We start from the raw sequence: 15,380 nt of genomic DNA, 5'->3' as shown, positions 1-15,380 counted from the left end.
CCTTTTTGTCTATGACCATGATAGCTGGTCTTCTTAAGAAGTATGAAAGTGAATTGATTTATATTGCATGTGCTTCTAAACCAACAAAACTGTATCCTAATTGAAATCAGTTAATAAAATTAAATAGAAAGAAACTAATCCTAGAAAGAAACTTGAATATTAACCAAAATGGCCCAAAGGTAAATATATAAAATCTGAAGCTCTGAAGCACTTAGATTCTCTATGTGATGAAAATAATTTCATTTTTTACTGTTAAAAATAGTCCCATATATCTTATATTTAAATAATTTTATTTTTTACTGTTAAAAATAGTCCCGTATATTTCATATTTCACAATCAAATCCCCTTTTGGAGAAGACAAAGTGTATTTTAATTTTGTCTCTTTTTCTACCTATTAGATTAAGATCAAATTTTGTATTTCTATAATTCTAATCATCATAACTTATAAAACATTTAAAGCTAGTCTTATACTCTGCATGTCTAATATGCAATGTCATTTATTTTAAATTATTGTTTAAATATTTTTTATAGGTATATAACAGTGAGAACTATGGACAAATCAAATTTGAGCTTAATCCAATATATTGAAAAATAGATAGAATTAAAATATATTTTACATTCTCAAAAAAGGATTTGATTAGTAAATATGAAATATATAAAACTATTTTTAAATATTAAAAAAAAAATGAGATTTATATTTAAATTTTGCTAGTTTAATATATTGCGCTTGGCTTCATTGAGCTTCCTTTTTCCATATTAATGGCACCAACATAGGGACGTAAAAACATGGAGGGAGGAGGGAGGGGGTGCGAGAAGTCTGGGATAGAGAGAGAGAGAGAGAGAAGTTGGAGATGAACTCCTTGTAGTATTTAATCATACATATGTAATACAAACAAAAAAAATCAGAAAAGAAAACCACACCCATAATACAAAAAAGAATCAAGCCAACATTGTGCTTAATCTCAATGTCAAAGCCCTCTTTCACTATTGAGTCCATCTCTAAAGAGGGAGTATATGTCATTTGCTATGTTCATAGCATCTTCAGATACTCCAAACAGCCCCCTTCTTGAGAGTCCAGCACAGTAGAGACCATTAGGTCCTCTCCAGTGGTTGGGATATTTAGCTCTAGGCATTCCATCTTCATTAAAAATTTCCTCCTCATCCTTGCAAAATAAACAAATTTTCAGTTTAAGTCTGCAAAATAAACAAATTTTCAGTTTTAAGTCTTCAAATACAATTCCAAGCAAGTATTCTAGAAATATAATATTGCAAAACAACTAGTGATTTTCCCAAAACTTGATTAGGATATAAAGTCATGCATTGATTTTTAATCAATTGTTGGAAACTTGATTAGGATCTAAACTCATGCACTAATTTTTCATTGTAACAAAAGGAGCTCATCTAGAACAAACATGAGCACAGAAACTATTTGTTGGAGTAGGGTTGAATGAGATTAACCTTGAGCCATGCCTTTATTGCACTCTTGTAGCCAGTTGCCAATATTATAGCATCGAAGACTTTCTTCTCACCATTAGAAAAATCCACTTCCTTACCTCTTATGTGTGCAATGGCAGGAAGGACCTGTTCGTTACAGAGAGAGAGAGAGAGCGAGAAGTTAAAAGGTGTACACTAATACCATATGCCAAATTCGAGAGGAAGATGAAAACAAGACACCAATTCATGTTAAGTTTAATAGAGGGAGAGACTGCACATATCTAATAAGTTAGAAAAAGTCGGAGATTTGAGCCCCTACCCTTTAATAAGAATTAAGTATAAGACTTCATCACGAAGTTCAGCAGTACTACCACCAAGACCCTAGACTATTCTCACCAATACTACCACCAAGGCCCTAGACTATTCTCACCAATTCCTATGCTAACTTTAAGCTACATGAGAGAGAGAGAGAGAGAAACCTTTATGTCCCCAGATTTTATTTTGTTAAATGTTCCTTGATCAAGGATGGGGCTCCTGCCAGTCTTCCTCTTTAGTAGAAATGGGCCCTCCTCTGGTCTTCGAATGCCAAACTGACTTGTATTTCCATACAACCACTGGCTACAAGCAACCATGAGCCTATCCACTAACCCCAGTGGAAAGTACCTTAACAGACGCATTCCCATGTGAATCAATTCTTTGTTCATCACATGGATCTGCACCACCATAACATACATGGAACATTTATCAAATAAGTATCCACATTGATCTAAATACCACGAAATGTGCTCATGGGGCATAATTTTATGCAAATAAAACATATGAAAAAGGCATGATAACAGATTTAAGGCCATGCACATTCTATTTGAGATTGGCTATTTGCATAACTTTTATTAATGGAGTCTTTGATCAAGAATTCATATCTTTTTCCCTGTGGAGTTTTTTACCATCTTAAAAATGTATTTTTTATCTAAACTTTAAGGGATTCATGATCTATGTTAAGATGATCATGAACATGAAAAATAAAACAAAATTCTTTATATTTAAAATATGACTATTTTGAAAAAAAAAAAAACTCTACACAGTATAAGCTTTATTTGTTTTTTACAACGTCTATTGATGGTGAGTCAGCGGGCTAATAGGGCCCCAAAAGGCTAAACCCCAAGACATGAGACCAAAAACATTTTCAAAATTACACATGATTTCCCCATCTTTTCAAAACTTTCCAAGAGAACATTCTTGTCTCATTGTTCGGAACTGACCTTGCATTTGGTAAATGTCTAAAATACTTCAAAATTTCTATGACATTTGGAAAGGGCGAATTATAGGTGGTCCTGTCGTACTAAATTGTGCATCTAGTCCTCCTACGCAAGCACCTAATAGTGCCAATTTACCTCAAAATTTTGAATTTCGTATTTGAAATAAATGTGATCATTCTGGGAAAAAAAAAAAGATCTCTAAATTTCCTTTGCCAGGCTTCTCTCAAACTGGATCCACTAGATCTCAATCTATACCACTAGATCGCAATCTATAAAAGGTTTTGATTTGAGTCATTTATCTATCTCCAATTTGTTTCGAGGTTTTTGTCTCTAATTGATTATTTGAGTAAGGCAAATGTAATTAGAGAGTTTCGCTGTCAAAGAGATCCCCCTTACATGGTGTTGGGGCCAAAGACCAAATGATTTGGTACTGAAAGAACGCCAAATATTCTTCCTTGAAATAAAAACATTAAGAGGGGGTGATGCTCCACTCATGTCAATAAAAGATGGGAAACTACTTTACAGACGGGTTTGATAGCAAGAAGTGTCTTCTTGGAAGTTTAGAACTTCTTAATATCGTTCAAGTTTCATGCTTGATAAAAAAAAATTGAACTTCAAACAAAACTTAAAGGAACTGTTCAAGTACCAATTTTGCTTTAAAAAAAAACGTTCCAACCCAAGGGTTGGAACTTAAACTTGGTACTTTTTTTTTTATGAATCACCGCCATATATAAAATGTATATATTTTATTGTATAATATACAATATAATTTATTGCATATTATATTTTATTTATATAACACATATTTATAATATTATATAATAAAAATGTATACAATGTAAATATATATATATATACATATATATATATATATATATATATATATATATATATATATATATATATATATATATATATATTATTTTATGTACATTATATAATAAAAATAAAGATTAATCAAAAAATTCACTATATAATATATCTTATATAATACAAATATATATCAATAAAAGATAGGAAACTACTTTACATGCAAGCAGAAACAAATATCCTTTGTACTTTGCTGCATGTTCAATATATATCAAGCATCACAACTATTCCTAATTTAAGCTTAAGGATGCTATGAGGGCTAAAATGCAGCTGCATACGAATACTTTTTCTGCATCTCTACTTAATATTTTCTGAGCTTTGTGTCTTTGTTTTATTTCTTTCCGAATAATACTTCCTTGATATATGGATGTGTTCTATATTTAGCAAGTGTCAAATATATGTCTAATTCATCGATGCATTGACCCCTAAAAATCATTTTCAGCTTTTGTAGACCTTTTCATTAAGGAAATCTATAGAAGCAAAATTTAGACCAATTTAGAGAATATAATATAAATGATTTCTTGGTACGCATACCATGTTGTGTACGAAGCATGTCGGTCCAAAATTCTATTTAGGGAAATTCGTCAAATTACTCGTAAGAGATGAATACTTAAGATTCCACCCATTTGTAACTATTCCAACTCAAGATCATGAGTTTTTTTTATGGATATTTTAAAATTAAATCAAAATATATGAGTAAGTTATTAAATTGTTTGTTTCTCATGGGTAATTCTATAAATTCTCTTTTAATTTATGCTATGCCATTCAAAAAAAGAAAATTAAGTTTTTGTTATATCATTTGTATACCCTGCTACATACGTGTAGATCACCACTACCCTTCATTTTTGTGATGGAGCACTTATGTAGGCCCGTGGGTGAGCAACACATATGCTATTACATAATACATATGGCAAAATAAACCCCTGTGTCAAGAGATGTCAAACTGGCCAACAACCCCCGACAACCCTGAATAACGTGATCTGTACTATGTATGGTATGCACACCATGCATTCCACGTGAATCGTAACATACATAACATGAACATGCAATTGCATTTTGCATGGTCATCTCTTCTTATGATATGCATGGCCACATTAGAAATCTATAGATGAAAACAAAGGAAAATGCTACGAAGTCTACAACATGCATGCAAGACGGGGTTTCTCATCAAAACAAAAACGGGTTTCTCATCAAAGTTAAAACTAGGACCCTGCATCTAGGGACATGTTGATGCACAATGCACGATTGGTAAGTAGATTGAAATCAATGGTACAACATACCGGGTTTCTCACGACAATCGAAGCATCGGCACCGTGAATTGAGAGATCCAAAGCAATCTCCATGCCCGAGTTCCCGCAGCCAACCACAAGCACATTTTGGCCACTGTGAGTCCTTCCTGACTTGAATTGGGAAGAGTGCAATACCTCCCCCTCAAAGTCAGGAAGTCCAGGAATTTCAGGTATTATGCCCACACTATTCTCCCCGGTAGCAACAACCAAGAATCTCCCACTGTAACACTCAACATTTTTTGTGCATGTGTTAGTCACATGCAAGATCCACCTCTGTACCTCCCTATCATAGGTTGCTTCAATCACCTCCCTCGAAAACAGAGGTTCTACCCCGAAACGGGTAGAATAATCATCTATATATTTAATAAAATCTATTTTTGATATGAAAGTGGGTGCGTCGGGCGGGAAAGGAAAATGAGGAAGCTCGCAAAATTCTTTGCCGAGGTGGAGATTAAGGCGATCATAGCAACGTTTCTTCCATAGAGAAGCAGAGCAGTCATCCCTCTCGATGACTACATTTGGGATGCAGAGGTTTTTCAAACATGCAGAAGTCGCCAGACCCGAAGGCCCGGCCCCTACGATGATAACGACCTGCTCTCTCATTGCCATTCCCATGTTTATCTAGCAATGCAAGTAACAAAGCAATGGCAAACAACAAGACCTATGAAGACTTCTTCTAGCGATGGCAAACAACTACAGTTATATGAAGACTTTATATAGCAATGGACTGTGAACTAGTTATTAGTAAAATGACTAATTTTCCCATCTTGCTAGATTTAACCTTTTTTTAGTTTTCCTTAATCTTTTTCTTTTATATTGAAAACATAATTCAAGATTGAAACTTAATCTTAAAATAATTTCCTTTTAAGATTAGTTTTCCTTAATCTTTTTCCAAAAAGATTAAAAACAAAATTATTCCAAAAAGATAAAAAAATATTGAAACAAAATTCATTTGTATATAGATTGAAACATAATTGGATTGTGGCCATCCAATTATTCCAAAAATATAAAAAAATATTGAAACAAAATTCATTTTGTACATAGAATCATTGAAAGTAATTTCATAATTCACCCTCTTATCTCCAAAGCGGTTGCACCTATGCTTTCAAGATTTTGCCTGCCCTCCTAACCATATTACTGGATCCAAACAATAAACTTACTTGATGATACTACATATTGGCTACTAGGTCATTTTAGTGCTCGGACACAAATGATTTCATGGGCATTTTGGTTAAATTGCTGTTAAATTTTGAACATTTAGGTTAGTTTATATTATTGAAATAATGTTGAAATTTAAGTGCACACTAAATGCAAGGATAAGGCCAAACAAAGGCATTAAACCGTTGCTGCCCTGTACCAGCTAGATTCCCTCGTCCTTTAATCCTCAAAATTCAATTTTTCATGGTTTTATTTTTTTGCTATGTATTGTTAAGGCTCAAACAATTGTTGATAAGATGCTTTAAGGGCGCATGGATAAAGTTTCTCTTAGTATGAGCCGCTTGCCCTTCACTTACCAAACATCCGGCTTCCCCATTCATGAACCACTTGTCTAAGTCTCTTGGTTACTCTCTCTCTCTCTCTGAAAAGAATGAATTGAGTCTCTAAGTTTCTCTCTCTATCTCTATGAAAATGAAGTGAATATCTTGGTTTCTCTCTCTCTATCCCTAGAAATAATGGGGAGTAATTGTGAAATCATTTGGCGTCTAAAACAATGTTAGCATGCCAAGAATACTTTTTATCCTTTGCATGTGTCGTCCTCTCTTTCCCATTTTGGAGACAAGTGATAAGCACAACTTTTTCTTGAGAAGTCTATTGCCAAATGGACTATTAATTGTGACTAAGTGGACAGAGAGAGTGAGTGTGGGTGTCAGATTTTTCAAATTTATAGAAAGAGTTTAATCATGAAAATTAGATATATTTAGAAACCCACATGAAGAGATAGACACAAATTTTTAATTATCTATAATTAACTATATACATATGGAAAACGTTTATACAAGGTTGCAACCTTAAAAATGTAGAGGTGCACCTTAATTGTATTGTTTAAGAATGCAACCTTTTATATATATATATATATATATATGGGTGCGGTTTCTATAAGGTTGCAATCTTAAACAAATCAATTAAGGCGCACCTTAAAATTTTATCATAACATGTAATTTTATTGTAAAAAAAACTTAGTATTATTTGAAAATCTATTTTCATACCTAATTAGAAAATTTTAAAATCCAAAAATGGTTAAAATCAAGTAGATCTATAAATATATGAAAATCTTGAAAAATGGACGGTCTAGAAAATTCTTGAGCTTTGAAAGAAATCAGTTTAAGACTTATATTATCGCCAAACTCACATATTTAATTAAGTATATTTTAGGAATAAGCTATGCCTGATGCCTCTCAAAACTCATGTTAATATAACAGTAAATGGTTATACAATCTCATATAAAAAAACAATCAAGAAAATACTATGCTTAATCTCAATGTCCAAGTCTTTTTTCACTTTTGACTCCAGCTTCGACTCTCAGAGTCCAGCGTTATAGAGACCATTTGTCCCTCTCCAATGGTTTATTTTGCTCTAGGCATGCCATCTCCACTGAAATGCCCATCCTCGTACTTGTACAAAAAACAAATTTCCTCTTTGTTAAGTCCTCAATTATAGTTCCAAGCAAGCATTCTAGAAATATAATACGGAGAAGTACACAATGAGATCGTCTACCTTCTAATGTGATTGAAATTGGGTAGCTGTACTTATGCCATTCACCTAACTCGAAATTCAAGAGATTTTTCTCGAACTTTGTGATACGTTCAAGCTATCAAATTTTATATGGTTGTAAGAAATTGTGTCTTCCTTGTAACAAAGAAGGTCTCATTTTCTATAATCTCATACAATATTCCAAAAAAAGCTAGTCATTTTTTCCAAACTTGATTAAGATCTAAATTCATGCATTAAATTTTAAATCAAATCAAAGGGGCACAGGTAGAACAAACACTAGTCAAGAAACTATTTGTTGAAGTAGGGCTACTTAAATGAGATTAACCTTGAGCCATGCTTTTATTGTACTCTTGTAGCCGGCCGGTTGCCAGTATTGTGGCATCGAAGACCTGCATCTCATAATTAGAGTACTCCACTTCGTTACCTCTTACGCATGCAATGGTGGGCAGGTGTTGTTCAAGAGCGAGAGATAGAGAGAGACAGAGAAGTTAAACGGCATACACCAGAACCATATACCCAATTCGAGCGGAAGGCAAAAAAAAAGACAGTAACTCATATGTTAACTTTATGAGTGAGAGAGAGTGTGTGCACATATTTAATAAGTTTAAAAAAAAGGCACATTGAAATGAAGTTCTAAATAATAAGGAAAAAAACATAGACACCAATCCGCATGATTAAAAAAAAAAAAAGTTAGTGGGGATTTGGGCTCCTACCCTTTGTTAAGAATGAAGTATGAGACTTCATCATGGAGCTTAAGGGTACTACCACCAAGGCCCCAAACAATTCTCACCAATTCGTATTCTAATTTTAAACCAAGAGAGCGAGAGACACCTTTATGTCCCCAGATTTTATTTTCTTAATTGTTCCTAGATCAAGGATGGGCCCCTGCTAGTTTTGCTCTTTAGTAGAAATGGGCCCTCCTATGGTCTTTGAATTTCTAACTGACTTGTATCTCCATACAACCAATTGCTACTAGAAATAAGGTCTGTATTGCTAGTGGCAGTTTTCACATACCTAGGAAATAGGGTCTCAAGCTAAAAATGAATGGAATAGTCATTTATATATTTTTTAAAGTCCATCTCAAATATGAAGTTGATTGTGCTGTGTGTGCGTGAGTAATGTAGTACTTCACAGAAAAATTCTTTTGCATTGTGGAGACAGAGACGTTCATAGCACCTTCCCTTCCACAGATCTACAGGGCAGCCTTCTCTCTCGACAATTATGTTCAGAAAGGAGATTTGGTCAAGACAAATGAAAGTAGAAAAACCAGAGGGCTCTGCCTCGAGAATGATCACTACTGCCTCTTTCATGGTTGTGTTATCAAGAAATGGAAAATGAGACTTTCTCCAACAATGGAAAAATAGTAAGATTCTTTGTAAAAGTAGAGAAGCTCGGCTTGAGCTAGTTTAACACAATACAAAAACTCTATATTATATCATGGTATGCAAATCTTAAAGAGGAAACTCATTTTGAGCTATTATATTAAATACTCACGCCTTGGAAATTAAATTGGTTAAGGCATTGATGATTACAACATAACCTTCCAAATTAAAGCTTGACTCAGGACCATGAAATCGTATGATAAAAATTCATATTATCACGACAACTTGCTTGTTATGATGTGATCTGCTGGTTACTTTTGCCGATACATACTGGTTTAAGCACTCATTTGAAAGCCCAGTTTTTTAGAATTTAGAAATAAAATCCCTTACAATTGGGTATCATTAGCTGGTATATCAATTTTAAGAATGGCATGCCACTATTCATGGCTGAAAGTTTGCAAATGGAACCCTGATCATCAGTAAGATGCCATTACTAATGATACTTTTTTTTATAGCCACGTGTTTACGATGCAAATCGGAGAGATCTTCATAGGAAGATCCCTAGGATTCGAGCACCACAACCTAATTTTAAAAATAAGTGATAGGGATAGTGAGGACAATCGAATTTTGATCTGAGGCCAAATCTACTCAGAAATGAGCACATCTGCTCTCAGATCAGTGGCAGAGCCAGCATTGATCCGAAATATGAAATACAAAATAAATTTATCAAAATTAATCTAATTCTAATTGAAATGAATAAAATAGAAAAGAAAAGCAGAAAGAGTAAAAAGAGTACCAAACCGGGCCAGATGGCCTGGGACTCCCACGGCTTCGAGGCCACGCCCGTATCAGGACCGGTTGGATTTTTTCCATGTGTCCTCTTTATCTCTCTCCAAGTTCTGACCAAGCCTTGGCTTGGTTGAATGACTTTCTTGATATAAGAGTGGCTTAAAAATAGGGTTTTCCTAGGTCTAGGTCAAGTCTCAGGTCTAGGTCAAGCCTCTGGTCTAGGGTTTAAGAGTCTAGATATCTACAGGTCTCAAATTATCAGCCTTTAATTCTCCACCTGTGTCTGAAACTCAAAAAACAAAAGCTCTCCAAATCTCCCCGGAATCATGCTTTTATAGCCCGAAAATCATCTACGATTGGAAACATGTCATAACCAGCAGATCTCCTAACCTGGACTGCCGTTTTGGTGGTCCAAGGCTTGGGCGACACAAGGAGCGTCGCCCAGGCCAAAATGGTCCAGGTTCAATGAACCTGGCCAAAATTGTCTTGAGAAGGCTTGGCATGCGGAAACTGCCATTTTGGAGCAGTCAGAGCTGGGTGACAGTAAGAGATCGCCCAGGCCAAATCTGCTCAAAACTGACAGATTCCAATTCAGGTTGATTTTGGGGCTGTCAAGAAGCTCCCTGCCAAAAATCGACGGATATGGGTCAGTCTTGGACTGCGCAACACTAGGTGCGTAGCCCAAACCAAATCTGTTCAAAACGGTAGATTCCAATTCAGGGTAGATCTTAAGGCTGTCGAGACGCTACATACCAAAAATCAGTGGATTTGGGTCTGTTTGGGCTGGGCAACACCTGGAGCGTCGCCCAGCCTTGGGTGACACCAGAAGCGTCGCCCAGACCAAATCTACCCAAAATCACAAATTTCCAATTCATGGCTGATCTACGAGCTCTTTTGATATTGCTTGCCAAATTTGGGTCAAAACAAGGTATTTTACTATTTTTAATGATTTTTTTACTAAAATAAGGTGTTCTGCAGAATTTTGGATCACAAGGCAGGCAGTATGGACTATAGTGGTCTATGATCTGGGGCTTTGCTTGGATAGTGTGATCCTAGGGGTTCAATAAAACCACAAAATTTGCTAGTTTTAAAATGGGGTGTCTACACCACGTATTAAAACTTTAAAATTGATTAAAAACTAGAAAACCTATTTTGTTGCTATTAGAAATATCTTGAATATTACTATAATTCGTTGTTGTCACTTAGAGTGCCTATTTCACAGCTACCCATAACGGCAGTAAAGGTTAAGGTTTGGATTGAACTATGGAATGTGAAAAATGGCATATAAGTAAATAATTCAATGTAAACCAGGCTCAAGCCAATTCTCGGTCTATTCAAGCTCAAGCTGGTTGCTTCAAACTGCTAGTCCACCAGCAGTTGAAAGCCATACTTTAGCAAGCCTAAGCTCGGCTTGCTCGGCTAATTTTCATTTTTAAGGGATACGCATTGTCCTCAAAATATTTCATAATTTAGTAAAGTATGATAGTTAGTTAGGAAATGTCTTTATGTTAATAGACATTAAGCTAATAAGGTGTGTTGGTCTTTTTTGAATTGTTCATTGTTACTCCTTGCTAACACGAGCGAATTTTGGTAATATATTTTAAAACATTTAGAATTGGGCCTTTTTTTCTCATATTCATGAACCACGCGTCTAAGTCTCTTGGTTACTTTTCTCTCTCTCTTAATTTCATTCTCTATCTCTAGAAAACTGAAATGAATCTCTTGGGTTTCTCTCTCTAGAAATAATGGGGAGTAATTGGGAGATCATTTGGCGTCTAAAACAATGTTAGCATGCCAAGAGTTTATCTATTCATTGCATATGTCATCCTCTCTTTCCCATTTTGGAGACAAGTGTTAAGGACAAGTTTCTCTTTAGAAATCTATTGCCAAATGGAATATTAATAGTGACTAAGTGGATAGAGAGAGTGAGTGTGGGTGACAGACTTTTCAAATTTGTAGAGAAAGAATCCTGAAAATCAGTTAGCTTAGGTTAAGAGTTGACGTTAAAATTCATACATACGACTGAGGCATTTGTTTCAATGTTGTCATATTCGTTTCGGAGTCTTTTTTTGTTTGGTGAAAAAATTGACGCAATTCGGTGCTCAATTCGATTCAGGGAAGACTTTGGACATCCAATTGGCCCTGTAAAGAGCAGACAATTCAGCATGGTTTGCAGTTGCACATCCAATTAGCCCTACAAAGGAAAAAAGAGTATTGCCACAAGAATCCCTTACCACTCCACCAACTCTAGCCCTTCCAAGATTTCCAAGGGAACCACCATCAAAATTAAATTTTAAAGTACCCAATGGGGGGGGCAACCCAACTTCATTTTGGTCAGCTGCTACAGGTACCAAGAAGAAAGAGATTTCCTAGATTAGCCAAAACATCGATCCTGAATATTCACTAGCCTTCTTTAGAAACGGATAGCCACGACCATATAGACAACTTGATTGAATGGATCAAACAATCTAAGGAAAGGAAAATACCTTCAAAAGTCTACCTATTTCTTTCTTTCCATATCTCCCATAGGACAACCCATTTTGCTATACACCACAAAGCCTTACCATCCTTCGGCAAATGTGGTAAAGACAATTGTGGAACAAAGGCAAAAGGAAATAAATCTAGGGAGAGAGACTTGAGTGTATAATCACCCGCCCACATATGGTGCCAAAAAGGAACATCATTCCTATTCCCAATCGACCAACTAAAATAGCCTGCAACCATGGGCCAAACATACATGATATGCCTCCATATCTGAGAAATCTCCCTTCCAATACCTCGACCAATCCAAATGTCCTATCTACCCATACCATACTTAGCAAGGAGGACTTGATACCAAAGCTAGTCTTTAAAGTGGAGGCTCCTCCACCACCATTTACAAAGCAGAGCTTGGTTAACCAATCTTATATTTCTGATACCTAAACCACCTTTCTTATTTGGGGTGCACACCCTACCCACAGCGATAAATGGAATATGCGACAAGGGCCATCAGAACGCCAAAGGAAATCTCTCATCATATTTTCAATCCTTCTAATAACCAAACCTGGCATATTGATCAAGGACATCTGATAAATTGGAAGGTTGGTCAGGCACAAGCTCAGAAACATGACCCTACCACCAAGGGAAAGGTACTTTGGTTTCCAAAGATCAAGCTTATATTGTACTCTCTCCAGAACCCTATCCCATACTGATATAGGAAGACGTGAATCTGAAATGGGTAAGCCAAGATAGAGAAGGGGAAAAGAACCCACATTACAACACATAGTTTTTGTTTTTGTAGCAACATACTTGGTTCATTTCTCATGAAGCTCCAATGGCGGTTTGGAATCAATTTATTTCATTAAGTGTATTTTAGGAATAAAATAAGCCTCATGCTTTCGAAATTCATTAGGTGTATTTTAGGAATAAAATAAGCCTCATGCCTTCAAAACTCATAATAAAAAAGCTAATAAGATGCATGTGCTTCATAGGTTCCTCAATCTATATAAATTGAGAAATAATAGGGAAAGGTTTTTAAACTTCCCTTACAGCATAGAAGAACTATCCTCCTCCTACCATCCAACCGTCCAATTTTGATCAAGAGAGCCACTCACCGTTTGATCTTAGATCTGAAGTCTCAAAGTATTTTATTTTTATTTTTTTTATACGAATTGTATGAATATGAAATTTGGTACATGCCATCTTTTCCTTGGGGCGCACCTATAAAAAAATATTAAAAATAAATTTTTGATAAAATATAATGACCAAAATACCCATTGAATCATTCAAGGGTATTTTAGTCATTTTATTTATTGAAAATATTTTTTTTATATTTTATGCTAGTGCGAGTTTAATAGAGGGTTGGATGTCCAAAATTTAGTGTCAAAATAGTTTATAGAAACAAATTAAAAATAAAATAGTGTAGAGACGTGACATTGTGATTGGGGCAATCTTACCCGGATAAAGGGAAGTATATAAGTTTTATGCTGTAGGGAAAGCATAGAAAGCTTGCCCGAAATAATATATGAGTGAGAAATATATTATTTTTCTCAATCTAGGCTATATAGTTGAATATTAGAAATTTATTTAGTAAATGAGTAAATTATATATATGATATTTTAATATAACCAATAAAATTGGATATAGTATATTATCATAATTATATACGAATCTGTATAATTTTCATTACATTATCATAATGAATAAATAGTATTTAATTTAATAATTACTTATTTTACTCCAAAAAAAAAGTACATTTCATTTTATATTTATTTTAGCGTATCTGATATTACTTATGTGATAATTTTACTATGGGATGTATTTTATGTTAGAACATGCATTCACCACATTTACAATACCATAATTATTATATTATTAGAGATCTATCTTTATTCTATTATTCATATATATAGCTATAATATTATAAACACATTATAATTTAGATAAATTAATTATAATATGCAATACATGTATAGTTAGTATATATATATATATATATATATATATATATATATATATATATCAAATTAACTAGGTTTAATTTATATAATGTCGTAATATTTAAGAGATATTGGTATCATAAGCGACAGAGACCTCAAGAGATAAGTCAACATACAAATGACTTTTAAATAATTAACTTTGATAGAAACATTAAAAATAAACATAGCCTCTAATGTCTTATTTTAATAGAACCAATTTCAATATTTCTACTTTCTCAGTTGTATATACTCATGGTGATTGAATCTAAGAGCTTCTTACTCTCCAAGGATGTGAAGGTGGTGGTTTGATGTTAACGATGAAGAATAAAGCGTGTAGATGATGATGGTGTGCATTGCTAATGCGATGATGCATACTAACTCTATGCACTATGTTTCCCACATAGAGTGTAATTCAATTTATTTTATTGGAAAGTTCAAATCTTTTTAATAATCAATATTATAAGGTGACAACCTTTATACAATACAAGTAAGGCTGACCTTTAAATTTTGCAATAACATGCAATTCCAATGGTTGGAAACCTACAATGGCTTCAAAATCAATGTTCTTACTCTATTTATAAAATTTAGATTTACAAATATGGTACAAATCGAGAAGATTTATAAATACTTGAAAATCTTGAAAATAGACGGTCCAGATAACTTGTTATAAGATGCACAAATTTTAGGACTTGAAATTCTTTTCTTTTTTTGTATATATAAATCTTGAAGTCGAGATGATCAATTGAAAGGTTTCCAACATCAGAACAATCTTTTTTTATTTATTTATTTTACTAGATTTTGAAGTGCACTTTAGTTCAATGTTATAATGTTGCAACCTTATATAAAATTTATCCTTATATAAATTATATGTTTAGTAATTTTGTAAACATAGGATATTTATTATAATAATATTATATAACAGTTATGTTTATAGCCTTTTATGATATATAATAAGCTCTAAACAATTCGTTTGGATAATATAAATCCTTCTCATGTTTGCAATTATGTATTATTTTATATATTATATGTTGACCATCTGATTTTGTATATGTTTAGTAATTTTGTGAAATATAATATTTATCAATATGATCATTTCATTAACAGTATTAGGATGCACTCTCCAATCATCGTTACAGTTTTTACGCGAGAGCCATGTGTGACCCTAATTTAACATTGAAGACCTATTAATTGATAATATTAATTCATTAATGTAATAAGTCTGATGTACAAACTCAAATTCCATTGAATCAT

At 33.8% G+C, this 15,380-nt stretch overlaps 1 protein-coding gene across 3 annotated transcripts; it reads right to left on the bottom strand.

Moving 5' to 3' along the window:
- Window positions 1–835: 835 nt before the first annotated feature.
- On the bottom strand, window positions 836–10,445 carry LOC148779907 (putative indole-3-pyruvate monooxygenase YUCCA11). Of its 3 annotated transcripts, XM_088852305.1 has the most exons (5): window positions 9,680–10,445; window positions 7,887–7,950; window positions 1,914–2,147; window positions 1,459–1,581; window positions 836–1,163 (listed from the first exon to the last, which is right to left on the bottom strand). In XM_088852305.1, the coding sequence occupies exons 1-5, from the start codon at window positions 9,754–9,756 to the stop codon at window positions 969–971; spliced, it is 693 nt and encodes a 230-aa protein (XP_088708431.1). In that variant the 5' UTR covers window positions 9,757–10,445; the 3' UTR covers window positions 836–968. The 3 variants fall into 3 exon arrangements, with proteins under 3 accessions (XP_088708431.1, XP_088708432.1, XP_088708430.1); XM_088852306.1 differs by lacking the exon at window positions 7,887–7,950 and having other exon boundaries at window positions 9,680–10,370; XM_088852304.1 differs by lacking the exons at window positions 7,887–7,950; window positions 9,680–10,445 and adding an exon at window positions 4,841–5,625.
- Between the last annotated feature and the right edge of the window lie 4,935 nt (window positions 10,446–15,380).

The sequence above is a fragment of the Amborella trichopoda genome, chromosome 11 (assembly GCF_054954075.1).
Source record: "Amborella trichopoda isolate Santa Cruz 75 chromosome 11, AtrichopodaSantaCruz75HAP2 v2.0, whole genome shotgun sequence".
In the NCBI taxonomy this organism is placed as follows: domain Eukaryota; kingdom Viridiplantae; phylum Streptophyta; class Magnoliopsida; order Amborellales; family Amborellaceae; genus Amborella; species Amborella trichopoda.
This window is presented reverse-complemented; position numbering and strand designations above follow the sequence as displayed.

Coding starts and splice junctions, on each gene's coding strand:
- LOC148779907 (XM_088852304.1), bottom strand. CDS start 5,464: ATGGGAATGGCAATGAGAGAGCAGGTCGTTATCATCGTAGGGGCCGGG. Junction 1,582..1,913: donor TAAAATCTGGGGACATAAAG/GTTTCTCTCTCT, acceptor TGTAACGAACAG/GTCCTTCCTGCCATTGCACA. Junction 1,164..1,458: donor CAATAAAGGCATGGCTCAAG/GTTAATCTCATT, acceptor TTATTTTGCAAG/GATGAGGAGGAAATTTTTAA.